We start from the raw sequence: 27,230 nt of genomic DNA on the forward strand, positions 1-27,230 counted from the left end.
CATCTTCTCCTTTGCTTCGGGCAGCAAAAATGCATTTCTCTTGCCTGAGGGTCACCCCCATTTGCAAGGCAGAGAATCGCCCGTCCAGTTGCCCGCAAGTGCCTAATGCACAGTTGGCATTGGGCGCCCACGAAACGCTCGGAGTGCCGCAAGTGCAGCCTAAGCAGCAGGAAGGGAGTCTGTGCACCCCACTCCCTTTACAGATGGGAGCCTTTCCTCCATCCACAGATAAAAGATCCAATGGCAGATGGGCGGCTATATCCGCAGGCGCAGCACATCGATGCCGAAAGCCCTGAAATAGTTGTGACTATAATAGCCTGCTCCCCCAGATTCCTTTGCCCTTCAGCTGCAAGGAAGCCACGGGTCAAAATTAACTTCTTCCTGCTCACAATCAGAAAGAGCAACACATGCCCACCCCCCGCACCTCCACATTTGGGCTGCAAAGCCTCCTCCCTTCTGAAAAGAAATGCCTTTTTTGTATTGCACCTTGCGGGGCGGTGGGTGGGTGGGTGGGGGAGATAGTCTCTCTGTGTGTCCCCTGCCTCTCCGATTCTGAGTGGCAGTTCCAAGTCAGCTCCAGCCTTTGCTTCTTCTTTTTTTTGGAGCCAGATGTTCTCTAATTAGAAATCGGATTCTGCTCGTCTGTGATCTGATGGGGTTTGCTTTTAATCGCTCTCGGTAGCAGATGCAAAGGCGCTTTTGAGCCAGTCTGCTGTGTTTTCTGAAAAGGGTCTGTGCTGCTCTCCCCTCCCCCCTCTCAAAAACAACAACCCTTCTTGCAATAGCTGACCCCGGGAGGACTAGCCTTTCCTCCCCGCCTCCCCGTCCCCGTCCCGCCACCCCCCCACAGTGATGCTGTGTATGCATTTAAAGCGCTTAGAGGTTAGGGAAGAGAGAAGGATTGGAAGCTGTGACTTTTGCACTTAATTCGAGTGGATATTAGCAAACAGCTGGTGTTGTGCCCCTACTAAGAGCTCTGCTAAGATGTTCAGCCTAAACTGGGCGGCTTTAATAACCACCTAGCCTGATGGTTTGCCACCCGAGAGCTATGGCAGAGACTTGGCCCATCCCAGGATCCCGCAGCCAAGGAGCAAGACGCCAGTGGCGGATTTCCCAGCCAGATGGTGGCTGCTGAGAGCACACAGATGTGCAAAGGAGGACTTGGAATCTATGAACTGCTTGGTGCCTCTCTCCCCAGATCCTTTTTATGGGAATCTTCCCAAGGAACGCTATATGCCAGAGTTATCTTTCCAGCCCTTATAAACTCACTAAAGATATTTTGTAAGCCAGGGATGGAAAAATCAGTACAAGGAGGCAGGTCCCTGCCCAAGGAGCATACAGTGAAGAAATTTGACACTGGTGAATTTGAAGGAAGGGGAGGCAGGGACAAACAGGGGAGCCATATATGGCTGTTTCAGTTACATAAAGGAAGGCTTGTTTACAGAGTTACCATTACACCATAGGGCATGGGAACCTCGGACCTGTTATTCCAGCTCTAATGTCAACAAGCAAGTTGCAATGGTTACTAATGATGCCCTACCTCCCCTCCTGCTGGAAACTGCAGCAGGGGAGAGTGCTGTTGTGCTCAGGACCGGCATCCAGGCTTCCCAGCAACATCTGACTAGACACAGTGAGAACAGGATGCTGGACCAGATGGGTCACTAGTGGTCCTGATCTAGCAGGCTCTTTTTACGTTCTTACATCTTGAATTGGTTCTGAACTCGCCATGCTTGTCAGTTCTGTAGCCCAAGTGCCCTTAATCCACCTGACCCTTTCTGATCAAGCCAGTCCTTCTCCTTCGTTCTTACATCATAGTGAACCAGGCTTGTTGCATGAGGAAGCGAGGGGTGGGGATGGGGTTTTCTGTAGATTTTCTTTGCCACATTGGTGGAAATCAGAGGTGCTCTACATTCCCACGCCCCTTCCTTCTCTCAATTTCTGTTGTATGTTTTAGAATCTTTACAGCATCCGCCAACCTGGTACCCTTCCGCTGTTTTAGACCACATCTCCCATCAACCCTAGTGTTGCTGGCTGAGGCTGATGGGAGTTGTAGTCCCAAACAGTTAGAGCATACCAGATCAGGAAAGGATATTCTATACTTTCCATGTGTTTATTAATACTGACGATCACGTCCCTATCTTGTGATCAGCACTGTATGCATTTTGCATTGTTTGTTGTTATAAATCTTTTCTGGTTTTAAATTGCTTCTATTTGTTGTATTTTATCTGGCTAAATCGCTTTGAAACTCTTCTACAAAGCGACTGATGCATGTGCTTAATTAATAAAAAAACAATATAGCTGTTGGAGAGCTGTTCACTAGGCTTCAGCACAAAGTCCATTCACCTGGAAAGTGGGTTGTTGCCAGGCAGATTTCTTATCTAAAAACAAACAAACACATCCACATGGTTGTCCTTTCTAGAACAGGTCCCATTTCAGCATGGAGCTGGCTTTATGGCATGCATAGCTATAGATCAAGGGTGGGTACCTATCTCAGTCTGAAGGACTCATTCCTTTCCTGACAACCTCAAGGGCTGTATCCCAGTGGTGGGCGGGACCAGAGGCAAAAGTGGGTGGAGCAACAAATGCAAATATTAGCACCCTACTGTAGGCAATTTTCTACTCGTGCATCCCTCTCTAGCCTCCATTCAGATGAGCAAAAAGCATTATCAGAGTTCAAGGACACATTCCAGCTGGAAAAAATATATTCCCAGGGTACGAAGCAATGCCAGTGAGGTGTGTGGTCTGGGAGAGTTCTGAGGGCCAGATATAGAGGCCTAAAGGAGATGCCACCCACCCTCTCCATCTGCCCACAGGCACTCTAGGCACCGGTGCAAAGTTGGGCCCCCCTATCCTTTAGAGTATCTGGCAACAACACCCCTAATCAGCAGGCCAAAGAGCAACCATTTGTGAGTCTCAAATGTCAACAAGACAGTGAGTTGTCAGCCCCCGGCCCCTTCAGTTGAGATAATATCATACCATCCAACATTTCTCCAATGAAAATAGGTACATCCTAAGAAAAAGCAGGACATTCCAGGATCAAATCCGAAACCAGGACAGCTTCTGTAAATCTTGGGCTGTCCCTGGAAAATAGAGAGGGTCTGTAATACGGGCAGGCAAGCCACACTAATTTAGCTGGCAGTGGCTTCCTTCAATCTGTTTGCAGTTTATGAAGCCGGTTTAGCATAAGCCTCTTGGCACAACCTTAGTCTTTGTTTGGGCATTGCATGACCAACCCATATCTTTTCAGGACACCCTCAGGCAGAAGGGACAGTATCGGTTAAGAGTTTTGCCCCTGCAACTAAACTCACACGCTGGAAGGAAATCTCCCAGCCAAGATGGATAAGCTTAAGGCCCTGCCTGGCTGCTACTGCCCCAGCCCTGATCAGGGACTTCAGGAAGGAAGCGCCCCGCCACCTCTGGTCTCTCCTGATAGCGTATGTTTTATTTTGCTTGCAGATCGTGAAGCTGGGCCGCCGATGTTTCTGCCCCGCGGCCGTTTTCATGGTTGCTTGAAATGGTCCATGGTGTGTCTCTGTAAGTAAGATGAAACGTGCCCGTCAGCAAGAGACGCAGAAGCTGTAGCTCAGCTTTGCTTCCCCTAGAGCAGGGGCGGGGGAAACCCGAGGGCCACATTCTCTTCAGGGGAACCTCCCAGGGGCCGCATGCCGGTGGTGGACGAAAGTGGGTGGAGCAATGCATGTTGATTTTACCTTTGTACAGTAGGCAAATTTCGACACATACTCACATGATCTGCTATCTGGGCAAGCAGGAGGCCTGATCAAAGTTCAAGGACACATTCCAGCCAGGAAGGAAAAAAGCTCGATAAGGGTTTGAAGCAAGACCAGAGAGGGTATGGCTAGGGAGGGTGTGGCCTGGAGGGAAAGTCCCAAGAGCCAGACACATGTCACATTTGTCCCCCAGATCTGAGGTTACTCACCTCTCCCCTAGGTAAATACGGGAGGGGAGCAAATGCGCTTTTGCTGGAGTTGGTGTACACTGTAGGCAGTGTTGTCTATAGGGTGCTGCCCCATAGGCTGGCAAACCCCCCATTTCACTCTCAGAGGGTTCCCAGTTGGCCAGCATCACAGGAAATGTTATTCTTCTCCCTACCTCTTTGTAAGGTCCTTTGGGTGTATCTCATTTCACCTGCCTCAGTGTTAGGGGGTAGGTAGGCAATTTTAAATTTGCATACATTTAATCAGTTGGCATCTTCAAATGAACAATGGCAAATTGTTTGTAAAGAATCTTTGTAAAGACAGACACCAAGAAAGCTGCACCTTCTGTCCTGAAGGCACCACTTCCCAATGCTTCAGGTATAGTGGGAGCATTGTGGTTGGTCAGTGGGGAAACTTTTATCACGCTCTGAGGCACCTGCTTGTGTTATTGTTCCTGCCTGCTAGAGGCCTTCAACCACAGAATGGACTAGTTAGTCCAAATCAATAAATAAAATTCAGCTCCTTTCTCTTATTCTCTATTTACTTCAGTAATATTCCATTCAGAAAGTCTGTTGCCTACTTTGCTCCACATTCTTCATGTACCCTGCCTCTGGGCCCTCTGCCCCTAATCTTTCTATCAGTCCAGGATCTTTTCCCACTTCTTATCCCACCCCCCAAAGCTGTGCCTGCCCCTAAGACCTGTGTGAGATTTTAATCCCAGCCCAAATGACAATGTACCTTTCCCACACGTAAATTGGACTGCAAGCATTCTGATAGCTTTGCATCCCTGGGCCAGTTGGAATGTTTGCAAACTTTCTGTGCCATCATCACACCAGCTCAGCCAATTGGTGTCAAGGGGATTAACCACTGCATGTGCAATACAGTGGTACCTTGGGTTACAAACATCTCGGGTTGCAAACACTTTGGGTTACAGACTCCGCTAACCCGGAAGTAATACCTCGGGTTAAGAACTTTACCTCAGGATGAGAACAGAAATCATGCGGTGGTGGCGGCAGCAGGAGGCCCCATTAGCTAAAGTGGTACCTCAGGTTAAGAACAGTTTCTGGTTAAGAACGGAGTGGACCTCCAGAAAGAATCAAGTTCATAACCAGAGGTACCACTATATATAATATGGACTAGGAATAATAGGTCTTGATTCAAATTAACCCTTCAAAAGAACATTGTCCAATTACAACTTTTTCTTACATACACAGTGGTGGCTGTAGCACACAGCCCATTCTGTGACTTCAATTCCAACAGTCATCAAGGTGTTCCATTCTACTTCCCGTGCATACTGTTGCAAAATAATAGCTGTGTCTGTAGCATTGCTGGTGATCTCTGTGAAAATAATACAGAAGGTGTGTGTGTGTGTGTGTGTGTGTGTGTGTGTGTGTGTGTGTGTGTGTGTGTCTGTAATAGAACACTGAGGAAGGAAGGAAACTTCATTGGCCAGTTTTCCCCACTGCGGTGAGATTTATTGCATTCCCATTGGTACAGTCCTAAATTTGCATCTATGCATATAAACTAGTCCACGCAGATATATTTTGGGAGCTGCACACTAGAGAGCCACGACCTGAACAAAGGATACAAAAGTATTAAATGAACTTTGCCTTTTTACATTTGCATAATTTGTGAATAAAAAAAGCTTTCATAGGAGACAAGTGCCTGAACCCTGCCTCCCTTCCCCCACCGCCTGCCAAACTTGCAAGCTGACACATATGCCTCCACTTCTGCAGAGGCAACACACAGGCCCTTTTCAACCTCAGAGCAGATTGAGCACAGGTGCAGCCTAAGGACACCTTCCATTATTTCCCCAGTGCAATTAAGGCAGTTTGGCGGCTTGATGGTTGACGTGCCCCCCCCCTTTTCCAAATATCCTTTCCCTCTTTTAGTTGAGGAGGACCCACAAACGCAGCTCTCCGCCGAGGAGGACCCACAAACGCAGCCCCCATCCCTAAAGCGTCAGAGACATATGCAGAGTTTAACTTAGTAACACACCTGTCACTCGAATAAAAGCAGTTGTGGCCGAGCGGTTATTTTCGGCACCTCTTTAGCAAGCGGCGGTTCTCGCCCTGCCGGAGACTGAGCAGGAGCCCAGGAACACACGGCAAAAGCCCCGGCGGCTGCGGCTTCCCAAGGAGGTGTCAGTGCCACAGCGGGAAAGGTTAGTGATTAGTGACGACTGAAACTAGGCAAGGCAAACTTGGCACCTTCCGAGGACTGCTCAGGATCTCTTTTTGTTCCCAAGAAGGATGCTGGGATTTGAGGCTCTCCCTCCAAGGCAGGGGACAGTGTCTGCCTCCGGCACAGTGTTGCCTCCTCTTTCTCAGCCATGATTGCACAGAGACAGGCATTTTTACATTTTCTGAGGGTCCTTGGGGAGGAGGGATGGCTGCTTGCAAGGGGGTGGGCAAACAAGTTAGCTTCTGACCTCTGACAAACAGGCTTTGCAGGGGAGCTCCTGTGGTGTGTGTTTTTTAAAAAACCTGCAACACCTGTTTGACTTGAGAGGATCAAAAGTTGAGAGAGAGAGAGAGAGAGAGAGAGAGAGAGAGAGAGAGAGAGAGAGAGAGAGAGAGAGAGAGAACCACAACATCTCTTTCATACCACTTCAAAATCTGTCATTAGACTCTGGCCTAAGAACACATGTAAAAGCACAGGGCTGGAAGGCAGCTTTTGCAGTCTGGGAATATGTTGCCTCTGTTCAGCGCAGTAAGATTTGTTGTTGTAGGCCGGCTTTTCAGCTCTAGTTTACTGCTTCAGGGTGGGGAGGTCAGCAGGGCGTGGGGGGGGGTAGCATCTTGTGTGGAAAGGTCTTGGAAGCAGTAGGGCTCGTCAGGAAGACAATTAGCCTTGGAATATGATTCTAGGATATTTATGGCACAATCCTATCCACACTTAGCTGGAGGGGCTTGCTTCTTTGGAAAAAAACACTCCTTTTCTTGGAAGCACATCGTCCCAAGAATGGGGCTTGCTCCCTAGTAAATGGGGTGTGTTTGCTTTTTAGAATCTCAGCATCAGGATATTACAGTTTCTGCCTTGACTCTTAGAGCACTGTTGCTTCTCTTGCGTTAGGCAGCCCGGGTCCCAATCCACCAGAAAATGTCTCCTGCACAAGTCCCCGTTCACTTTAGTAACATTGCAGAGGACCAGACAGTGGTTAATAATCTGCCTTTGGGACATCTGCAGCCTGACAGTTCTGAGCAGGATTTAACCCTGTACATTCCCTCCAGCTGGATAAAACTGTTTCATTCCTCTTGTTCCACCCTCACTGACTAAGGGAAGCAGCTGGGGTCTTGTGGAGCTCAGAGAAACTCATTTGAGAAAAGAGTCTTTAGGGTCGCTCTCTTTTTGAGGGGTGGGGTGGGAAATACTGCTTGTTTGCATCTGCAAAATGATTTAAAAGTATGCCTCTTTCAAATGGCCTAGCTTTCATGCACAGAAAACCCCTTCAGGTAAAAAGCCAACCCCTAACTCCACTGATCTTATTCCTTTTTCTGGGGATGCACACCTGTCAATCTTGCTTGGTCTTTTTTTCAACTGGTTTAGCATCTATATTTCACCTTCACCTGAAAAGCTCATGGGGTTTGCCTTCCCTTTGCCTGGGACCCTCCTGCAAAACCCCAAAGGGCCACAGCCATTTTTGCAACTGTGTCCCATTGTTGACTAACATAGAGCCTCTGGGATTCACTATGACTTTTTCCCCTTATCTCACAGTGCCTTACTATATGCAAGATTGCAATAGCAAACCCCCTCTTGTTATCGCTTTCTCCCTTTTTTCCCTTGCAGTAATGAATGGAAGCAGCCACTCCCCGACGGCGATTAACGGAGCGCCCTCCACCCCCAATGGCTTCAGCAATGGGCCTGCGACTTCCTCCACGGCCTCGCTGTCCAACCACCAACTCCCTCCGGCCTGCGGGGCACGCCAGCTGAGCAAACTGAAGCGCTTCCTGACCACGCTGCAGCAGTTTGGCAACGACATCTCGCCGGAGATCGGGGAGCGCGTTCGTGCCCTGGTGCTGGGCCTCGTGGTAAGCTCGTGGCCTGTGCGCTCTGCCCTTGGAGGCGAGATCTCTGTCTTTAGTCAGAGATCCTTTGCGGGGGGGTGGGGGGGCAGGGGCGGTACCTGGTAGCCATTGCAGCTGGTTGAAATATATTTTGCAAAGAAGGCAGCAGTGGGTGCTGTTAAACTGCAATGCCGTTACTCTGCTCATTACACCTGCTACAGGTGCACTGTGGAGATTTGGGGCATCTTAAAGCAGGGCTGGGAAACATCAGGCCCAGGGGGGAAATATGGCCCTTCAGGGGACTCTTCTCAGGCCATACCCCCACAATGGTCCTGCTCTGCAGCCTGTTTGAGTGCTTTGACTGGCTGGAATATGTCCCTGAACTGGAATCCTGCCTCTTGGATGCATGGATGGGAGGAGTGTGGGGTGTGGATTATCCACAAACCTCTGACTTTGACCACACAAAGGTCACATCTGTCGCTCCACCTGCACCTGCCTTTGGCTCCACTGGCATGTGGTCCCCGTAAGGTTGCATGTGAGGAAATCTGGCCCTTGGGCTACAAAAGTGTTCCCCACCACTGCCTCAGATACAAACACATTTATTAGAGCGTAATCTGGGGTCCCTTTCACCAGATGCATGCTAACCCCCAAGATTCTTTGTCATTTGCGCTGCAACAGATTCATACTCTGGGAGTTATGGTCATGCAACGTGGTAATGCTTTGCTTAGCTGGACGGGGTTATGTCATCCGATACAAAAAAATTAAGTGCCCTCGCCCCTGTCAAATTGGCAGCAAGGCAAGCAAACCGGATCCATATTGTGGCGGGGTGTTGCCAGTTTCTTAGTGGCTCTTGTGCCTTTAGCAATGCCCTGAGCTGCAAATGTAAGCCAGAGATTTGTGCTGATATCCATGCTGCACAAAACAAGAGGGAAAGGGTGGAGTCATTTGAGGGAGAGCAGGAGACCTCTGGGTGATGTGGGGGAAAGCAGAAGAGGAAAGGTCATTGGGAGAGATGTGTAAGGATGTACGAACACAGAGGTCCTAACAAGGCATGACTGAATGCATGCCTTCCAATTGCTTGTATCTTTCCTTAACAATCAACCAAGGGAATTTTTTTACTGGGCCCTCACCTTATAAGGAGGAGAGGAGTTTCCCCCCTCCCCCCCAGCCATGATTTCTGCCCAAATCACCCCCTCAATTCTGCAGTTAGTGACAGGTAATAAGCTCCCATTGGCACCATGGGAGCTTTCCCCCCATATCGCTAATTGCAGCATGGCAGGGGCATCAGTTTTCATGAATACACAGTAAAAACTCCCTATGCAATGCGGTTCTGATAAAACCCCGGTGTGGGTGGGTGTGGGTGTGCGTGTGCAGCACTTATGAGTGACAGCATCCGTTTGAATCACATTTAGGAGACATAGGAAGCAGCCTTTTACTGGTCCATCTAATTGAGTGTTGTCTACACTGACTGGCAGTTGCTCTCTAGGGTTTCAGATAAGAGTCTCTCCTAGCCCTACCTGGAGATGCTGGGGATTGAATTTGGAACCTTCTGCATGCAAAGCAGATGTTCCACCACAGAGCCATGGCCCCATCTCCAAAGTTAAGTTCAGCTTAACTATGGTTTAAAGGCAAGGATGCTGGTGCATGGAGAGAAAATTGCCACACTTCCATTCCACCAGGGTGCTGGGGTGGTTTAAAGTAAGGTATGAGCCAGACCAGTGAAGAGAATTTGCTGGACATGAATCCACAGTGGCCCCGTCCTCAGTATCGTTGACCCCATGCTGTTTCTACTTTGCAGAATTCCACACTGACCATTGAGGAATTCCACTCCAAGCTCCAGGAGGCCACAAACTTCCCTCTGCGTCCTTTCGTCATCCCATTCTTGAAGGTAGACCCTTTATAAGACTTCTGTCTTGCACGACTTGAACTTATACCAGCTTCATAATTTTGGGGAGGTTGTTTATTGCATAGACACCTTTTCACACAGCTGAATGCAAGTTGGATCCTAGAATGCTTGGGCCAACTTGTTCTCTCTCAGAGGCACCTAGACACCATTGTATCAGGTCCTGGCAGGTCCTTCCCTTTGGAAGAAATTGATGTGTCCCTATCCCGGTTTCCAGAACCATCATCCACACACGAGGGTTGGTTGGTTCTCCAATTCCTGGGCTGGTCAAGACACGTCCTGGAACATTGGAAGCTATCTTACACTGAGCCAGTTCACTGCCCCTTCTCGTTAAGTACTGTCTAGACCAGCTGCATAAAAAGCAGGTGTTCTACCCTCCCTTCCCTCAAACAGAATAATAAGATTCCAGTCCTCATGGTTCTCAAGAAAGGACTGGTTAAAATGGGACTAGAGGAATCTACCTTCTACTGAGTCAGACCCTTGTTCTAGCTCACCATTACCTTAACTGTCTGGCAGCAGCTCTCCAGGGCTTCAGGCAGGGGAAACTCCTAGCCCTACCTGAAGATGCCAGGGATTGAGACCTTCTCTCCCACTGAGCTACGACTCTTTCTGTGAGAGGGATCAGATGGTTAGGCTGTTTTCTCCTATGGAGACTGGCAGCAGCTCCTGAGGGAGGCTTACCGCAGGCTTTGGACCTGATTACACAATTAAAAATGTTCAGGATGTGTCATCTCAAAGGTAAGATCTGCCTCACTGTCTAATGTCAGGGCTGGGGCTGGCCATGATAAACTCCACCGACCCTTCATTCCTTTCCTTCTCACTTCCACCGCATTGACTTCTGCTGCATAGCAAGGTCTGCTGTTTTCAGAAAACAAATCCTCTTTGCAATGGCCAGGACAGAGAGAATATATCAAGCAATTGTCTCTCAGCTTTGATCAGCGTCTTCCCATGTCTCTCTCTTGCTTAGTGCCAGGCCCATCCTGCAATCTGAGGATCTGTTGAGCCCTGGCATTTCTGTAGAAGCAAGCAAGACGGGATCTTTCTAGCAGAAGTTGCAAAGGCTGCTCTCAGCTGCCCTTGTTTATCAGAGAGGCATGAAAGACAGAAGACTTGCCTTTTGCCTCTTCCCCACCCCCCACCCTCCCACTTATCTGGGGCTGTGATTTCCATGGCTCTAGAGAAGCCGCAAAAAATATTTCCTGAGCAGAGAAGGTTTCCTGCTGATCCATGTAGCACACCCAGAAATGCTGACCCAGGGTCAAACCACCTTACGTTAAGCCCGTAAGTAGCGATGTGCAGTCTTTGCTGAAAAGCAGTTGGAGGGTGCTGATCAGGATCAGGACCGCTGAGCGGGAAAGCAAGGAAATGACATCCTTTACCTGCCTTAGGGCCCCAGTCCTGATCATCTCTTCCCTGTCTTGCCTCCCTCACGGCTATTTTTTAACAAAGGAAAACAAGCACGCAATAGCTAGCTGCACTTTTGCTATAAGGTGCCGTTTGGCCCTAAGCAGAAACCCAAACTCCTTCAGATGTAGGCAAACTGGAACTTGCTAGAGTTTAACCCTGCCTCTGAGTATGTGCAGAGTGCATTTTTCTCATCACCAATTACATACTCTTCAACTGTCCCATTTTAAGCGGAGCATCCTGGAATTACAGAAGACATCCCGACTTCTGGTTAGATCCTGGAATGTCCAATGCTTTGGCGCAAGCAGAGTGCCAGACCAAAAGAAGCTCATTTTTCGCTCTCACAAAAGTCACCTGGCTCCCATGAGAGCTTGGGACCAAAAAACAAGTGTCCCGATTTTGATCAGTAGGAAGTTATGAAATTAACCACAGAGAGGCACTGTATGTCTAGAATGAGGATGGAATGGCTTCCAGGCAGGTTTTCGATCCCGGGGGGGGGGGGGGGGGGGGAGAAGAACACTCTGCACATGACCTTTAGGGGGATGCCTATGCTATGTTTTCTCTACTGTTGTACACGCTCAGCAATTTATCAGCTGCACCATTAAGACCATAGGAAGCTGGCTTAAGCCCTGTCAGGTCATTGGGCCATCTAGCTGTGTGTTGCCAAAACTGATGGCCAGCAGCTCTTCAGGGTTTATGGGGCAGAAAGGTCATTCCCAGGCATACTTGGAGACTGAATCTGGAACCTTTTTGCATCCAAAGCATGGTCATTGGTCACTTGATTTGGCCCTGCATGTAATGTTTTTTGGCGGTTTTGGTTTTTTTTTTTTTTTAAAAAACCAACCAATGCAAAGAGACCCGAGACAGACTAGGACCATGGCAGCCCACCCAGCCCACACTCTAATCCATTGAAAATCCATTTCCCACCGATGGAAGCTTTCATCCACTTGCAAATAGCAAGCCATGGAGGAGAGAGAATGCAATTCTCATTGGGGCTGTGGGAAGGGCAAATATTTAAAGACCGCTAACCCCAGACTAAAGTCCCAATTCAGGTGGGGGGGTGGGGGGAGAAAGAGGACTTGTACTGTATTTTCTTTTCCTTAGCAAAAAGGCCAAACAGCGCAAAGTCATTCCTTGCATCGAACACCGTGTCTAGTTTGGCTCTAATGCTGAGCAACTCCTGGAAAAACTGGTCCGTTATCCCACACCCCCATAACCACCACCACTTTGTCTCTTCCTGGCAGAGTTTTTGTGGGGCAGACCACAAGCCTGGCGCCTTTCTGCCAGCAGAGAGACTCAGTGTTTTGAATGAGAAAGGAGCCCTTTGACAGCCCTCTCCCACATCTCTTCCCCTCCTGCTCCTCTCTCCAGCACCCACCCTGCTTCCAGCTGTTTCCACCCAGGGCTCCAGATGCTTCTCATTACCCTAACTTCAACCAGGCGGCCTCCGGCGCGCCTTTCCCAGAGATGTTATTTATTTCTTTTCATTGTTTTTCTTTCTTGAAATGTGATGGTGACCGGGGGGGGGGGGATGGTGGAGAGGGCAGGGGAGAGAGGGAAGGAGAGAGATGGAGGAAGAATGAAGGGGGGGTGGCGGCAGAGCGGGGGGGGGGGAATGTTTGCTGCCCTGGAATCCACAGCAGTGGATTTCATCAGTCCTCGCTCTAACATGTCCAACAGATGGGGGATTTGGCTGGCGATCAGCTGCCTAAATAGGAAACCAGGGTTGGCTGACGGCACAAAGCTCTGCTCTGGGGTTCCTTAATTGCTCCTGCTCCTGCGGATGCTCTTCTTGGAGGGCTGGAGCTTCGTGAGAAACTCGCCGGGTGGGGTGAGGAGTCAAAGGAGCAAAGGGGAGAAAGCTTATTTACAAACACTTTTCCGTTGTGCAAAGGAGAGATGGGAATGACCTCGCAGGGCCATGGGACCCTCGCCGGCTTCTCTGGAGCAGAGCCAGCGCGGTCTCATTGATAGATGCTGAGGCTGCCTGGGGGCCATTGTTTTCTCAATGGAGCAGTGAGAGCAGCCTGCCCCCCCCCACTCAAGTGAACTCCACCTTCCCCAGGCAGCAGGACCTGACACAGCTCTGCCCCTTCCTAAGCCCGCTTCCAGTATGAGTCCCTTCTTTGAGGGAGGCTCAGAGGAGGACGGCAAGGGGAAAGGGCCTTTTCAGCGGTGGCTCCCCGTTTGTGGGATGATCAGGAAAGGAACCGTAAATAAAACCGCATAATCACGACATTATGCAGATCTGTGGCATGACCACCTTTGGAATACTGTGTACGGTTCTGGTCGCTTCATCTCAAAAAAAAAAAGATACTGCCGCGTTGCAAAGGGTTCAGAAGAGGGCAACCCAAATGATCCAGGGGTTGGAGCTACTCTGAAGAAAGCCTTCAGATTCTGGAACGTTTACGTTTAGAGAAAAGGCAAGTAAGAAGTGATGCGGTAGAAGTGATACATGGGGAAAGTGAATAGAGAAAGTGTCTCTCTCTCTCTCTCTCTCTCGGTATATATAGTGGACATCCAATGAAGCTGAATGTTAGAGAATTCTGGATAGGTGAAAGAAAGTATTTATTCACGCAGGGCATGGTTAAAACTGTGGAGCTCACTCCTCCGGGAGGCAGTGATGACATCCCACTTAGGTGGCTTTAAAAGAGGACTGGGCAAATCCATGACTATTGGTGGCTGGGCTCTGCCTCCACGGTTGGAGGCAGCAATGCTCCTGAATAGCAGTTGCTGGAAAGCGCAGGAGGGGAGAGGGCTCTTGTGTTCGAATCCTGCTTGCTGGCTTTCCCACAGGCATCTGGTTGGCCACTGTGAGAACAGGATGCAGGACGAGAGGAGCCATTGGCCTGATCCTGCAGGCTCTTCTTATGTTAACACTCTCCCTAGTGAGCTCTGCCTGCTTCTTCTGGAAATGACTTTTCAATGCCAGGGTAAAGTTTACCTTCTCCCCACCCACCACCCACCCCCGGCTGTTGAGGAATGATGATGATGATGATGATGTTTCTGCCAAAGCTTTCTGCTGCTGTTCGACTGCTGTTACAAGTGTGGGTGTGTTGTTGTTTTTATGAAAGGCATGCATTTCTGTGTAAACAGGTGGATATGGCAATGCATTTTACTATTGTTTATGCTTTTAGACACGCTTGGAGGCCTTTGTGTCAACATGTAACTAATGAGTCTAGTAGATTTCAATAATACAAACATGTTGTTTATTTGATAGAGTTTTAAGCCACCTTTCAAAATAAAATAATATCCATGGCAGGGTACAGAATACTATATAAACCTTTCAAAGCAATACACTAAACAAATGACAATTAGACTTCTTAAAAGAGAAAAAGCAGCAAATCTGTTTCTTCCAAACCAGCCATTCCACCTAATGCGAATCTGGTCTAGCCAATTTCATTCCAAAAAAGAGCTTGGCAAGCTTTTCCTTTCTAAAAGGTGTGGGTGAATGCATGTGGTGATATTCACCTAATCTTTTAGAGAGAGAGAGATATTACAATAACAACTTTAAAAACAGTTCCCAGAGTGCATAGGGTGTGGAAGTGTGTTTCATGCCACAGCATTGTCCTGTGGACCATATAAACTTTATCCAATGCAGAAATGCAGTCATTTGCTGAAAGTGACAGGCAGCACATTTAAGACAAACCAACAGAATCTAGGAGCATAGGAAACTGCCTTATACTGAGTCAGACCAGTGATCCATCTAGCTCAGTATTGTCCATACTGACTGGCAGCATCTCTCCAGGGTTTGAGGCAGGGGACATTCCCAACTGTACCTGGAGATGTCAGAGACTGAACCTGGGAACTTCCGCATGCAAAGCAGATGCTATACCACTGAGCTACTACCCTTCCCTTAAATAGAATAATAAAATTCCAGGCCTCATGGTTCTGGAAAAAAGGGCTGGTTAAAATCAGAACAAAGGAATCTGCCTTCTATGCAGTCAGACCCTTGTACCTTCTAGTTCAGTATTGTCTAAACTGACTGGCAGCCGCTCTCCAGGCAGGAGACGCTTGCAGCCCTCCTTGGAGATGCCAGGGATTGAACCTGGGACTTTCTGCCTGCAAGTCAGGTGCTCTGCCACTGAGCTACAGCCCTTCGCCCTGAAACGAGATTTCTTCATCAGCCTATGGAATTTAATGCCATAGGATATTATGGTGATTGATAGCATTTGAACAATGTTTTTAAAAAACCACACACACACACACACACACACACACACACACTGAAATCTTTCTGCATTTTCCCCTTTGTGGACAAAGACTAAACTAAGTGCAAGAAAATGTTGTTCAGCATGGGTCGGCAAACTTAGGCCCGGGGCCTGTGGATGGTCTGGGAATCGCCGCGTGGATCTGATTCTGATCGTTCAGGGTGCGCCATCCCCCCCCCCCACAAACACCCCATGGCGGTGCCTCCTCCCTCCCTCCTCCTGGCTTCTCCCTGCCCTGCCTAGAGGAGGAAGGGGGCTGGGCTTTGTTGGTCCCAGCAGCAGCTGCAGCACACGAGTGGCGGCCATTTAAAGCAGCCCCTCTCCAGAGCCCTTTCGTGCGCCACTCATTGTCCCCCCACCGACGATGCCACCAGCCCCTGCTGCTCGCAAGACACAGGAGCCGCGGTTAACTGAGAGCCCCTCTCGAGCAACCGCCATTTAAAGCAGCCCCTCTTCGGAGCCCTTTGGTGCGCTGCTTATTGTCCCTCATTCTTTTTTTTTAATTATTATTCCAAAATATAGTCCGGCCCCCCACAAGATCTGAGGGACAGTGGACCGACCCCCTGCTGAAAAGATTTGCCGACCCGTTATTCAGTATCCAGGCCAGGCTATGGTTGCTTATATTGAAACCACAGCCTATTGTTCTTTTTTCTTTCTTAAGGAGAGCACTCCTCACCTTCTCCACCTTCTGCCCTCTTTCCAGGCCAACTTGCCTTTGCTGCAGCGCGAGCTCCTCCACTGCGCCCGCATGGCCAAGCAGACGCCTGCACAATACCTGGCGCAGCACGAGCAGCTCCTCCTGGACGCCAACGCCTCCTCCCCCATCGACTCCTCAGAGCTGCTCTTGGAGGTCAATGAGGGGGGCAAAAGAAGGACACCAGACAGGTACAGGCCTCCGTAGGTAAACAGCAAGGAGGGAGGGGGGATGGCCAGAGTTGGTGTACTAGGTTGGGTGGAGGCTTGGCCCCAACAAGTTCTTATTTATTGGGAACGTTTTGCAGGCTGCCTTTCGATCAAAGGATCTCCAAGGCAGCTTGGAGCAAGAAATGCAAAATGCAGGAAACCACTCTTTTGTGCCTTTGGCTCAGGCTTCGCCAATCTGGTGCCCTCCAGATTTCAGCAAGGGTGGGGCACTCTTTTTTTCCAACCTAATGGGAGTCTTGGTCCACAGCATCCTCAACTTTGACTCTGGGGCAAGGAAAGGCAGCATGCTTTTCTCCAGATATTGTGGGACTCCAACTCCTATCAGCCCCAGGCAGCTTGGTCAATGGTTGGGGATCATGGGAGTTGTAGTCCCCTAACAACATTAGCACAGGGCACCAGGCTAGCTGTTCTTGCTCCAAAGGAAAATGCTGTATCCATAGACCTGGACTGTGCTACTTTCAAAAAGTGTGCTTGGCTGTTGAGGACTGACTGTTAGTTCTGTCGCTGCTGCTACTATTCTGAACTGTTGGTTAAGGATGCTTGGTTCTGTAAAACCCGTTTGACGCTGCTCCCTCTTTCCGGGACAGGACCAAAGACAATGGCTTGGACCGTGACCCTCTGCACCCAGAACACCTCACCAAAAGGCCATGCACCATGAGCCCCGCCCAGCGCTACAGTCCCAGCAATGGGATCAGCCACCAGCCCAATGGGCTGCCCCACCCCACGCCTCCCCCTCCCCAGCACTACCGCCTCGAGGACATGGCCATAGCACACCACTACCGGGACGCCTACCGGCACCCTGACCCTCGGGAGCTGAGGGAACGCCACCGGCAAGTTGGTAAGTGGCATGGGGGGGTGGATGGGAGGAGCTGCCTATTTCTGTTCTGTGCCCATTCCATCCAGTTTTCACAGTAATCTGTGTATAAATATTATTATTATTAACCTTGCAAAAAAAATTTTACCAATGTATTTTTTAATGTTTCATTTTACCACGGAAAATGTATTTTCAAACTTATTTTAACTCATGGAATCATAGAATTGTAGAGTTAGATGGGGATCAAAGGGTCATCTAGTCCAACCCCCTGCAGTGCAGGAATCTCAATGACATACATGACAGATGGCCATCCAAACAATGCTTAAAAACCTCCACTCCTTTACGAAGTAGTCCATTCCACTGCCAAACAGCTCTTACCATCAGAAAGTTGTTCCTAATGTTTAGTTGGAATCTCCTTTCTTGTAATTTGAATCCATTGGTTCAGGTCCCACCCTCTGTAGGAGCAGAAAACAAGGTTGCTGCATCTGCCTTCAGACAGCCCTTCAATAGCTGCAGCTGGCAAAATTCTTGCAAGGATCTTAACAGACTATCTCCTAACAATATCTGAGGCTACCGTTCTTGAATCCCAAAATGGTTTTCGACCTTCTAGGGAGACAGTGGACATGATTTTCACCTCTCAACAGCTTCAAGAAAAATGCTGAGAGCAAAACCAACCCCTGTATATGGTGTTTATTGACCTGACCAAGGCCTTTGACACAGTAAATCTTAATGCCCTGTGGACTGTCCTTCTTTAAAATTGGCTGCCCAGGTAAATTTGTGAACGTCCTTCGGCTCCTCCATGATAATATGACAGCAACAATCGCATATAACAATGGCTCTCAAAGTGAACCATTCGCAGTGGGATCAGGTGTTACACAGGGTTGTGTTATCGTCCCAACTCTATTATTTTCATCGCCATGATCCTACACTTTGTCAAAGGGAAACACCCCACCAGAGTAGAAATCATATATCGGACAGATGGAAAGCTCTTTAATCTGAGTAGGCTGAAAGCAAAGAGTAAGGTTACCATAACTTCTGTCATAGAGCTTCAGTATGCTTCAGACAACATAGTGTGTGCACACTCAGAGGATGACCTCCAAACCATCCTAAATATCTTTTCAGAAGCTTACAAAAAGCTTGGCCTATTGCTTGACATCCAAAAAACCAAAGTGCTACACCAACAAGCAGAAAACAACCCCTCTGCTGTGCCACAGATCCAACTCAATTCATTTTGAGGACATCAACCTTTCCCCAAAGGGAGAGGTTTAGAGGTCCCCACCTTTCAATATCAAAATAAATCTCATTTATAATTTGATTCAAATTTAATTTTACAATTTGGTCTATATCTGATGAAATCATTATACCCAAGTATTTAATAAAATCTTTGCACATCCTAAATTGATGGTTTCTATACAATGTAGCCCTTGGCCCTATTGGTAAAATCTCTGATTTTGTCCGGTTTATGGAATATCCCGATATTCTGCCAAAGGTTTTTATTTTCTCCATAATTTTTGGAATTGTATCTTCTGGTTTTGTAATAAATAAAAGGATACCGTCCGCAAATAATACAATTTTGTAATTATCTTTGTTGTGCTTTACACCCCACATTCCAGTTTCTAAATATCCTTCTTAAACTGTGAGGGTCTGACCAAGACAGAACAGAGTGGTACTATAACTTCCCTTGATCTGGACACTTTACTTCTGTTGATGCAGCCTAGAATAGTGTTAGCTTTTTTTGCTGCTGCATCACACTGTTGACTCATGTTAAGTTTGTGGTCTACTAAGACCCCCAGATCCTTTTCACATGCACTGCTATCAAGCCAGGTGTCCCACATCCTATATTTGCACATCTAACTATTCCTGCTTAAGTGTAGAACCTTACATTTGCCCCTACTGGAAATCATTGTGTTAGTTTTGACCCAGTTCTCTATTCTGTTAAGGTCATCTTGAATCCATCTCAGTGTATATATTCCTGAATGTGTTTTACCATAAAATCCATATTACTATTTTTTTAATGCATTTTGGGACATTTTTCAGCTGAGAACTGTACAGCAACATTTGGAAGAGTGTGAAATCTGAAGGGTAATGATGTTCTGATCTGTGCATGAGTTCAGGAGGTACAAATTGGTTTGCTTAACATCCTGACCAAATGAAATTCTCCTCCATCCTTAAACGAGGCATGAGGGATCTGTCACAGAGTGTCAGCCAGAAAGGGATAGGAGACAAGTTTACTGTAAATGGTGTGCACTGTTTTACTGTAAATGGTGTGCATCGCTTCAGCATGCATGTCCCTTGAAGCGATGTGGTCTTAAAAGTGTGTGTCGCTATCCATTCCTGGGCAGGCTGAGCCCACAGGACTTGGAGGAAGCAGGTCTAGCAAGTGGAAGGGCATTAGCTCAGTGGTAGAAGGCATGCTTTGCATTAAAATGACCCAGGTTCAATCCTCAGCATCCCATCCCTGCCTTATGTCTTGAGCTGATAGCCAGAGTGGGCAGTTAGGTGGCATTTCTAATCCAAGCTCAAGAACCACAGAGCAGAGAACGAGGGCAGCCAGAGGCCGGTCTTTCAGTACCCTCGGCCAATCACAGGATGGAGACAACAACCTGGACAGATCCCTTTGGGGATCAACACCCTCATGTTCCCCAATGCCTGCTCCTGAAGAAGTGATTGAATACCAGGTGCCAACCAGAGGACTCTGCTTTTAAGGCTCTGGATGCCTGAGAAAAGAGGAGGAGGGGGATAAGGATGGGGGAGAAATTTGATTCAGTTTGCATTTAAAGGCAAGTCTACCCAATTTGCACCTTCTAAAACAGTATGCAGACCAAAATGTAGCTGAATTTTGCAGTGCAGTTCTCCAGCTGAGCCACGTGTACAAAAATGCATGTACTAGGGTAAAGTCTGCATATAAATGCACACATTAGTGGAAATAACCTTTTGCTTTGCAAAAAAAGTGTATATTAAGCAAAACAGCATTCAGAAATGTATATTCTGAACTAGGATAAATTTACACTAGCTAGCTGGTAAGTTTTCATGATAACTTTAATGTATTGCAAACTGAAGTGGAACAGCAGAGAGCTGAACTTAGGTCTGCAAAAGTGAGAAACAGAGAAAAACTGGTTACAGGTAGGTAGCCGTGTTGGTCTGAGTCGAAGCAAAATAAAAAAATTCCTTCAGTAGCAGCTTAAAGACCAACTAAGTTTATATTTTGGTATGAGCTTTCGTGTGCATGCACACTTCTTCAGATACACAAGAGAAAAACTTATTCAGATACACAAGAGAAAAACTGAATTGGCATATTGACCCATCCCTACCTGTGTGTGCCCTATATGTGTGTGTGTGTTATGGGCGTGTCGTCTGGGGTGGCTAGGCCCACCCCTCTGCAACTGCTCTCAAGGGCCTGATGCCAAAGGTTTACGGTGCCGCCTGCCTTCCTGATTGGGATATTTTCCTCTCCTCCCTTAAGCTGTGCACAGTTCCCGGCAAGAGGAAGTCATCGACCACAGGCTAACGGACAGAGAGTGGGCCGAGGAGTGGAAGCACCTCAACAATGTATGTACCAAATCCCTCCGCATGGCTTGCGGTGGCTGGGATGGAATCTGGGTGTGGGGCAGAAGCTGTAGCACAGATCAGGCATCCCCAAACTGCGGCCCTCCAGATGTTTTGGCCTACAACTCCCATGATCCCTAGCTAACAGGACCAGTAGTCAGGGAAGATGGGAATTGTAGTCCAAAACACCTGGAGGGCTGAAGTTTGGGGATGCCTGGCACAGATCTTTGTATATAAATGTATTGATTGTCAAGATCTACGCCCTTGCTTTCCGATCAAACAATTCTGTCAAGATCTACGCCGTTGCTTTCCAATCAAACAATTCCGATCAAACAATCAAACAGCACCAGCCCTTTCATATTTACACCTCCAACACCCCCCTGTCACCCACTTTCTTTTTAGCACACCTCCCCAAGTAATCCCACCACCCACTTAGGAAACCACTGGGTTAGAGTGTTGGATTAGGTCCTGGGAGATCAGGGTTCAAATCTCCACTGGGCCATGAAACTCACACTCGGGTTCAAATCTCCACTGGGCCATGAAACTCACTCGGTGACCTTGGGCCAGTCTCCATCTCTGAGCCTAACCTACCTTACTTCCCTGATGTTTGGGGCTACAACTTCCATCAGCCATGGGGATTGTGCCAGGTTGCCCAACGCTGTCCAGGACAATTCTCTTGTCCCACATGCACACACTCGCACCCGTTTAGCTTCTTAAGTCCCACATTTCTGCATGTATTACACTCTTAAGTTCTGGCAGCCGGTCATTTACTTTTAATGATTTCTATTCGGTGTTTTATTTCTCCAAGGGGGGGGGGACCAGAACAAACACTGAAATAAGCCCTCCTACAAGCAATAAAGAAACTGTTAGCAACATATAAAGCAGGTGAGGCGAAAAGACAGTAATAGACAATAAAAACAGCACACAAATGAACAAATGGCAGCAGCCTAACATAAACTTTCAAGGAAGAAACAGCAGGAGCAACTCGACTTGGCCACCATATTTAAAATAGGATTAAAGTGATCTTTCAAAAGGAAAATGTAAACTATTTTATTTATTTATTTTTTAAAAGCTATCTGGAAAAGGAGGTAGGGGAGATGGAGGCGAATGTGACCCATACGCTCCATATATGCAAAGCAGATGGCTTCCCTGCCCAAAGAAAAAAGAATCCTGAGAACTATAGTTCTTATGGGTGCTAGGAACTGTAGCTCTGTGGGGGAGGAAACTATGCTTCCCAGGGTTCTTTGGGTGGAGCCATGACTGTGAAAGTGGTATGAATGTGGTTTAAATGCTTGCTGCGGTTTTAGTTCTCAACATCATCACAGCAACCCTGTAAAGTGGGCACCACGGCCTGTGGGGGAATGGAGGTTGATGCTGCCTGGGCAGAGCCAGCAGGTCAGGGCTATGGAGGGTTCCCCCATCCCAGGCTACCCAAGATCTTATGTTGTGGCCTTCCACCCAGCAGCTGCTAAATTGCATAATGGACATGGTGGAGAAGACCCGCCGCTCGCTCACCGTGCTTCGCCGCTGCCAGGAAGCCGACCGCGAGGAGCTGAACCACTGGATCCGTCGCTACAGCGACGCCGAGGACATGAAGAAGGGGCCCAGCCCTGCCACGCGACCTCACAATAGCACTGCCAACACCGAGGCGTCCCCTCTAGGTAACCATGCGAGGGATAGGTTGGGCTCCTAAGCATTCGACCTGGTTTGGTTTTTTTGCTGGGGGACTACATGATGTTAGCTTTTGAATGAGCATTTCCCATTATTTGTTGGTATGAAGGCTAGATGACATGGCCTCAAAGCGAGACTCCTCCCAGTGCCTTTCCTGCCTGTTGCAAAAAGTCCAGTCTCTGAGGGAAGCGGGTTTGTTCTGCAGGAGCTGCAAATCAGCTTTAATTGTGCAGATTGAATATGCAGGGATGTGACTGAATCCCACCTCCAAAACAGCAACAGGCTGGAAGTGCCCCAAGTGAAGGGGAAGTGCAGCTGCCTGGCATGAAGAAGGTCCCAGGTTCAATCCCCGGCAGCCTCTCCTGTTAGGTCTGGAAGCAATTCCTGCCTGCAACCCTAAAGAGCTGCTGCCAGTTGTGTCAGCAACACTGAGCTATTTGGAGCAAGGACCTGACTTGGTATAAAACAGCTTCCTATGCCCATCTCTGCCCATCTTGTCCAGTGCTGCCTGCTCAAACTGGCAGTGGCCCTCCAGGATCTCAGGTGTTTTTTTTTTAAATAGTCACTCACATTACTTGCTACCTGATGCCTTTAAGCTGGAGGTGACATAGATTTGAACGTGGGACCTTCTGCATGCCAAACAGGTGCTCTGCCCCTGAACTAGTTTCCTTCAGCTTCCAATTAACCTCTCCAACATCTGTCATGACGGCATCACAAACAGAAAAACTATGGAGAAAGAGAGGGTGGAGAGAAGCTTTTCTCCCTCTGTGACAGTACAGGAATCTGGGGATCACCCAATGAAAGGAACGAGGAGGTTACAGGTAGACCAAGGAAGTACTGCTACACACAGTGCATAAGTAACTTGTGGAACTCACTGCCTTAAATGGCTTTAAAAGAGGGTTGGGCAAATTCGTGGAAGTCAATGGCTATTTGTCATGATGCCTGCATGGAATCTCCACATTCAGAGGCAGTTTGCCTCTGGATGTATTTCTTTTGAGTCTATTCATCGATACTAGATGATAGGCATTGAAAGAAATCAGGGAGGGCTATTGCCTTCCCTCCCCACCACTGGACATATATGGCTGGCCACCGATCAATGCAGGCGTAGATGGGTCCTCATTTGGTCTCTTCCGGCAAGACTCTGCTAACATTCTCAGTCTTGCTTCCTAGACTAATCCCTGCCATCCCTCTTCCTCACTGCATGGCATTTTGTGCCACTGACTTTGCACAGGGGCAGAGGGGCTCCCTGCCATTAAACTAGCTTCCATCCACTATCAGCTTTGGGGGCAGATAGCCCTGTACCAAACAGCTGGACGCACAGTCATAACTTAACCATGCCCCATCCCCCTGCAGGACAGGTGTAACAGATAGACAGGGCCACCTGCCTGTCACTCACCTGGCATTTTGCACAGTGTTGTACACTGAGCTTTGCAAGCCCCAAGGATCAGCTGATTGTTAGTGCTTGCAAATCACAGTGCAATAAGGCTGGTGGGGGGAATTGGCCCACTTGTGTCTTTACCTGTTCCACGTATTATGCCATACATGGCATCAGGTGTTGAGAAGGTAAGTGTAAAGGTCCAAGGCTCTCCCACCACTGATCTGCCGAGGATGTTGCTAGGCTTTTGTGTTTTGTTTTGCTTTTAAATCAGGTTGAATGTTTAGCCTTTCTTAACAGCATTTTCTCCATCTGTCTTTCTCCCAGATGCTCACCGTGAGTTTGTATCCAGGCCCCTGTCTGGCTACATGCCGGAGGAAATCTGGAGGAAAGCTGGTGAGTTTTTTGGGAAATGTGGAAATGGTTTAAGAACAAAACTAACTCCTGAACTACATAGCTGGAGCCAGAAATCATCGAATCCCTCAGTTCCTAGATCCCTGCTGTGATCCTGGTCATTATCCCTAGCATTTACACAACGTTACAGGGGCAACATTCAGTTATAGACCCCCCAGGGTGGCCAAGTGTCCTACTTTGCAGAGGACGGCCCTCTGTTTGAAGGCCTGTCCAGTCTGAGTCCCGTTTAAACCTAAGGAAGAGTGGCGAGCTGCCTGCCAACATTGGAGTTCCTGGGCTGCAGATTGAGTGCGCCGCACCTTGCTTAACACCCCCTACATGACTCCCGCCTTGCCCTGTGCTCTTCCTTTCAGAAGAAGCTGTGAACGAGGTGAAGCGGCAGGCCATGTCCGAGCTCCAGAAGGCCGTGTCCGACGCGGAGAGGAAAGCGCACGAGCTGATCACGACGGAGCGAGCCAAGATGGAGCGAGCCCTGGCGGAAGCCAAGCGCCAGGCCTCCGAGGATGCGCTGACCGTCATTAACCAGCAGGAGGACTCCAGTGAGGTAGTGACACCCTCTCCCAACGTGGATATTGGCACGAGAGTAGTGGGCTGGAAACAGTGAGGACTTGGAGGGCGTTTGCTGGTCTCGGTGGGCCCGCCGGTCCTTTTTTTTTCTCCCCCCCCTAACTTTCCGTTCCTTAAATGTATGACGTTGAGCTCCATCTGGACCTGAGCCAAAGCCCAGTGCAGTGCGAATGCAGCCAGAGGGAGAGACTGCCCGTGCGCTCGGTGGCCCCGGTGAAGAGAGTATAGAGAGCCCCTTAGCCCCGCGCTTGTCTTTCGGTCCGCGCTGATCTGTGTGCTTTCGCCTTCTCCTGCAGAGCTGTTGGAACTGCGGGCGCAAGGCAAGCGAGACCTGCAGCGGATGCAACACGGCGCGCTACTGCGGTTCCTTCTGCCAGCACAAAGATTGGGAGAAGCATCACCACGTGTGTGGGCAGACTCTCCAAGGCCTCCCGGCCTCTGCCGGGGCAGCCTCTTCGGGGCTGGGCGTAGCGTCGGCTCAGCCGGACGTGGTGGCTGTGAGCACCTCCATCACCAGCGTAGCTGTGGCGGGCAGTCCCAGCGATTCTGGCTCCGCCGCCGCCTCGCGTTCCGGCACGCCGGCCACGCCGGCTCCTCTGGACACGGCATCCCGCTAAGGCGGGCGGAAGGGAAAAGGGAACCGGGGAGCCGACCAACAACTGTCACTGCTGCTACCACTTCTCTCCAAATGAAAACAAAAAACTGCATTCAATGCAAACCCTCAGCTACCTGACACGTATTTGACCTCCAAAACGACCTCTATCTCTCACACGAAATCCTCACGAATCCTCAAACCTGGGCTTTAAGTGGAGTTAAGGCAAATACCAACCTTCTCCGTTCACTCGTCAGTTTTGGTTTTTTTTTGCTTTTAATTCTTCTTCTACTTACAGATATGATTTGGGGAAATTTATTATTATGATTATTACTTTTTATTTTTTTGGATGAGGAATTTGCAAGCGTCGTGCATCTTGACTTGGAAGGGGGGCGGGCGGGAGAAGGGAACTGAAAAGGTGCTTCTGCCCGTCCTTCTGCTGGAGATGTGTTCGAGGAAATGAAGGAACTGGAAACAAAAACAAAACCACCCCTTCCCTGAAAGGGAGAAGAGGGAGAAGGTGGGGAAATGGAAAAAAGAGAAAAGAAAAGAGAAAGGATTTCAGTTACAAAAAGCAAGATTTTTTTTCCTTTTTTGTAAAAAAAATAAAAATAAATAAACAATAAAAATCATCAAACTCTTTGGCTTTAAGTAAAACAGAAAAGAAAAGATAAAATCCAAAAAGAACCCAACAAAAACCAAGTGAAGGAAGCTTACCTGTAAACTACCTTGCTAGCTAGCCAAGAAGATACCAGATTCACCTCTGCTCCAAAGGAAATCCAAAAACAGAAAAAAAAAATCCAAACTTTTTTTCCACTGCCAAAGTTTCTTTCTTTATTTTTCTTTTTTGGTTTCGGTTGGTTGGTTTCTTCTTCTTTTCCCTCTTTCTCCTCGTTTTCTTGGGGGGGGGCTTATTTATTTTTGCGGTTTTTTTGCGAACCGAGGAGTCATGCGCATCATCGCAGGTCCGGAGAGCCAACTGCGCCGTTCTGACCGACAGCAATTCCTGCTGGATTTCATTTCAACTCCTTGCGTTCTTGGATTGGGGGGGGTGGGCAGGGGGGTGGGCAGTTGGGGGTGGGAGGAGGGGGCTTTCATGCACTTGGACCTTCACCGTTCCGATGTATACCCTTTGAAGGAGGACTTAGACGTGCAACTGTGGGATCGAAAGAAATTTTCGTAGAATAAAGCAAAAAAAAAAAGCAAAAAAAATTATATAAAATCCACCACTTTGTGCGTGTGCGGAGAGTGTGTGTTTGCGTGTGTGTTTGTGTGCAAGAGGCAGAACTGACTCTTGAAAGCCCCTCCTCCCTTGGTGGATTATAAATCTGTTGCATTTTTTTTCTCTCAAAGAGCTTTTTTGTTTTTTTAAAAAAGAGAGTTATAAACAGCCACCTACACACCCACCCAGCCTGTTCCAGAGAGAGACAGCACTGTTCCAGAAGAACCTGTGATCATCTTCTGCCTGTTCTTGAGCAGAAAATAACTGTACCCAGGGCTTTCCGCCTGGAGCTTCTACCCTTCCTCCACTACCTCTCTCTGTGCTCTGTAACCTCCCAAACTCCAGGCGGTCTCTTTTTGCAGTTTTGTCATCCTGACTCCTTCCAAACACCCACAAGAATCGAAGGAAGTATTTCATTTTCCCTCCTACATCAATGGCCTGTAGATACCCCTTGGCTTCTTGTTGTGTGTGTGTGTGTGTGTGTGTGTGTGTGTGTGTGTGTACGTGTGTCATCTTTCAAATGTCCTGTGACAAAAACATCTTTGCACCCCTTCTTTTCTTTTCCCTTACCCCCCTTCCTCTTTGTATGATTTTGCTCTCCCCACCCCACCTCAGGCCTCTTTTCGTCTTCCATTCCCACTAGGT

General features: G+C 48.4%; 1 protein-coding gene across 8 annotated transcripts in view; it reads left to right on the forward strand.

Annotated features, from left to right (window-relative positions):
- CBFA2T3 (CBFA2/RUNX1 partner transcriptional co-repressor 3) overlaps positions 1-26,614 on the forward strand; it is a 68,957-nt gene extending 42,343 nt beyond the window's left edge. For 2 of the 8 annotated variants that reach the window (XM_035119408.3, XM_088670988.1), the window contains exons 3-12: positions 3,457-3,534; positions 7,725-7,966; positions 9,741-9,830; positions 16,164-16,345; positions 16,972-17,222; positions 20,662-20,747; positions 22,207-22,405; positions 24,118-24,186; positions 24,558-24,748; positions 25,068-26,614. In XM_035119408.3, the coding sequence (XP_034975299.2) occupies positions 3,457-3,534; positions 7,725-7,966; positions 9,741-9,830; positions 16,164-16,345; positions 16,972-17,222; positions 20,662-20,747; positions 22,207-22,405; positions 24,118-24,186; positions 24,558-24,748; positions 25,068-25,388 (1,709 nt within the window). In that variant the 3' untranslated portion in view covers positions 25,389-26,614. The remainder of the gene's footprint in view (positions 1-3,456; positions 3,535-7,724; positions 7,967-9,740; positions 9,831-16,163; positions 16,346-16,971; positions 17,223-20,661; positions 20,748-22,206; positions 22,406-24,117; positions 24,187-24,557; positions 24,749-25,067) is intronic. The other 6 variants (XM_035119409.3, XM_035119411.3, XM_035119410.3 and 3 more) reach the window with 6 other exon arrangements.
- The last annotated feature ends 616 nt before the right edge of the window (positions 26,615-27,230 follow it).

Source organism: Zootoca vivipara, chromosome 6 (assembly GCF_965207765.1).
Source record: "Zootoca vivipara chromosome 6, rZooViv2.hap1.1, whole genome shotgun sequence".
In the NCBI taxonomy this organism is placed as follows: domain Eukaryota; kingdom Metazoa; phylum Chordata; class Lepidosauria; order Squamata; family Lacertidae; genus Zootoca; species Zootoca vivipara.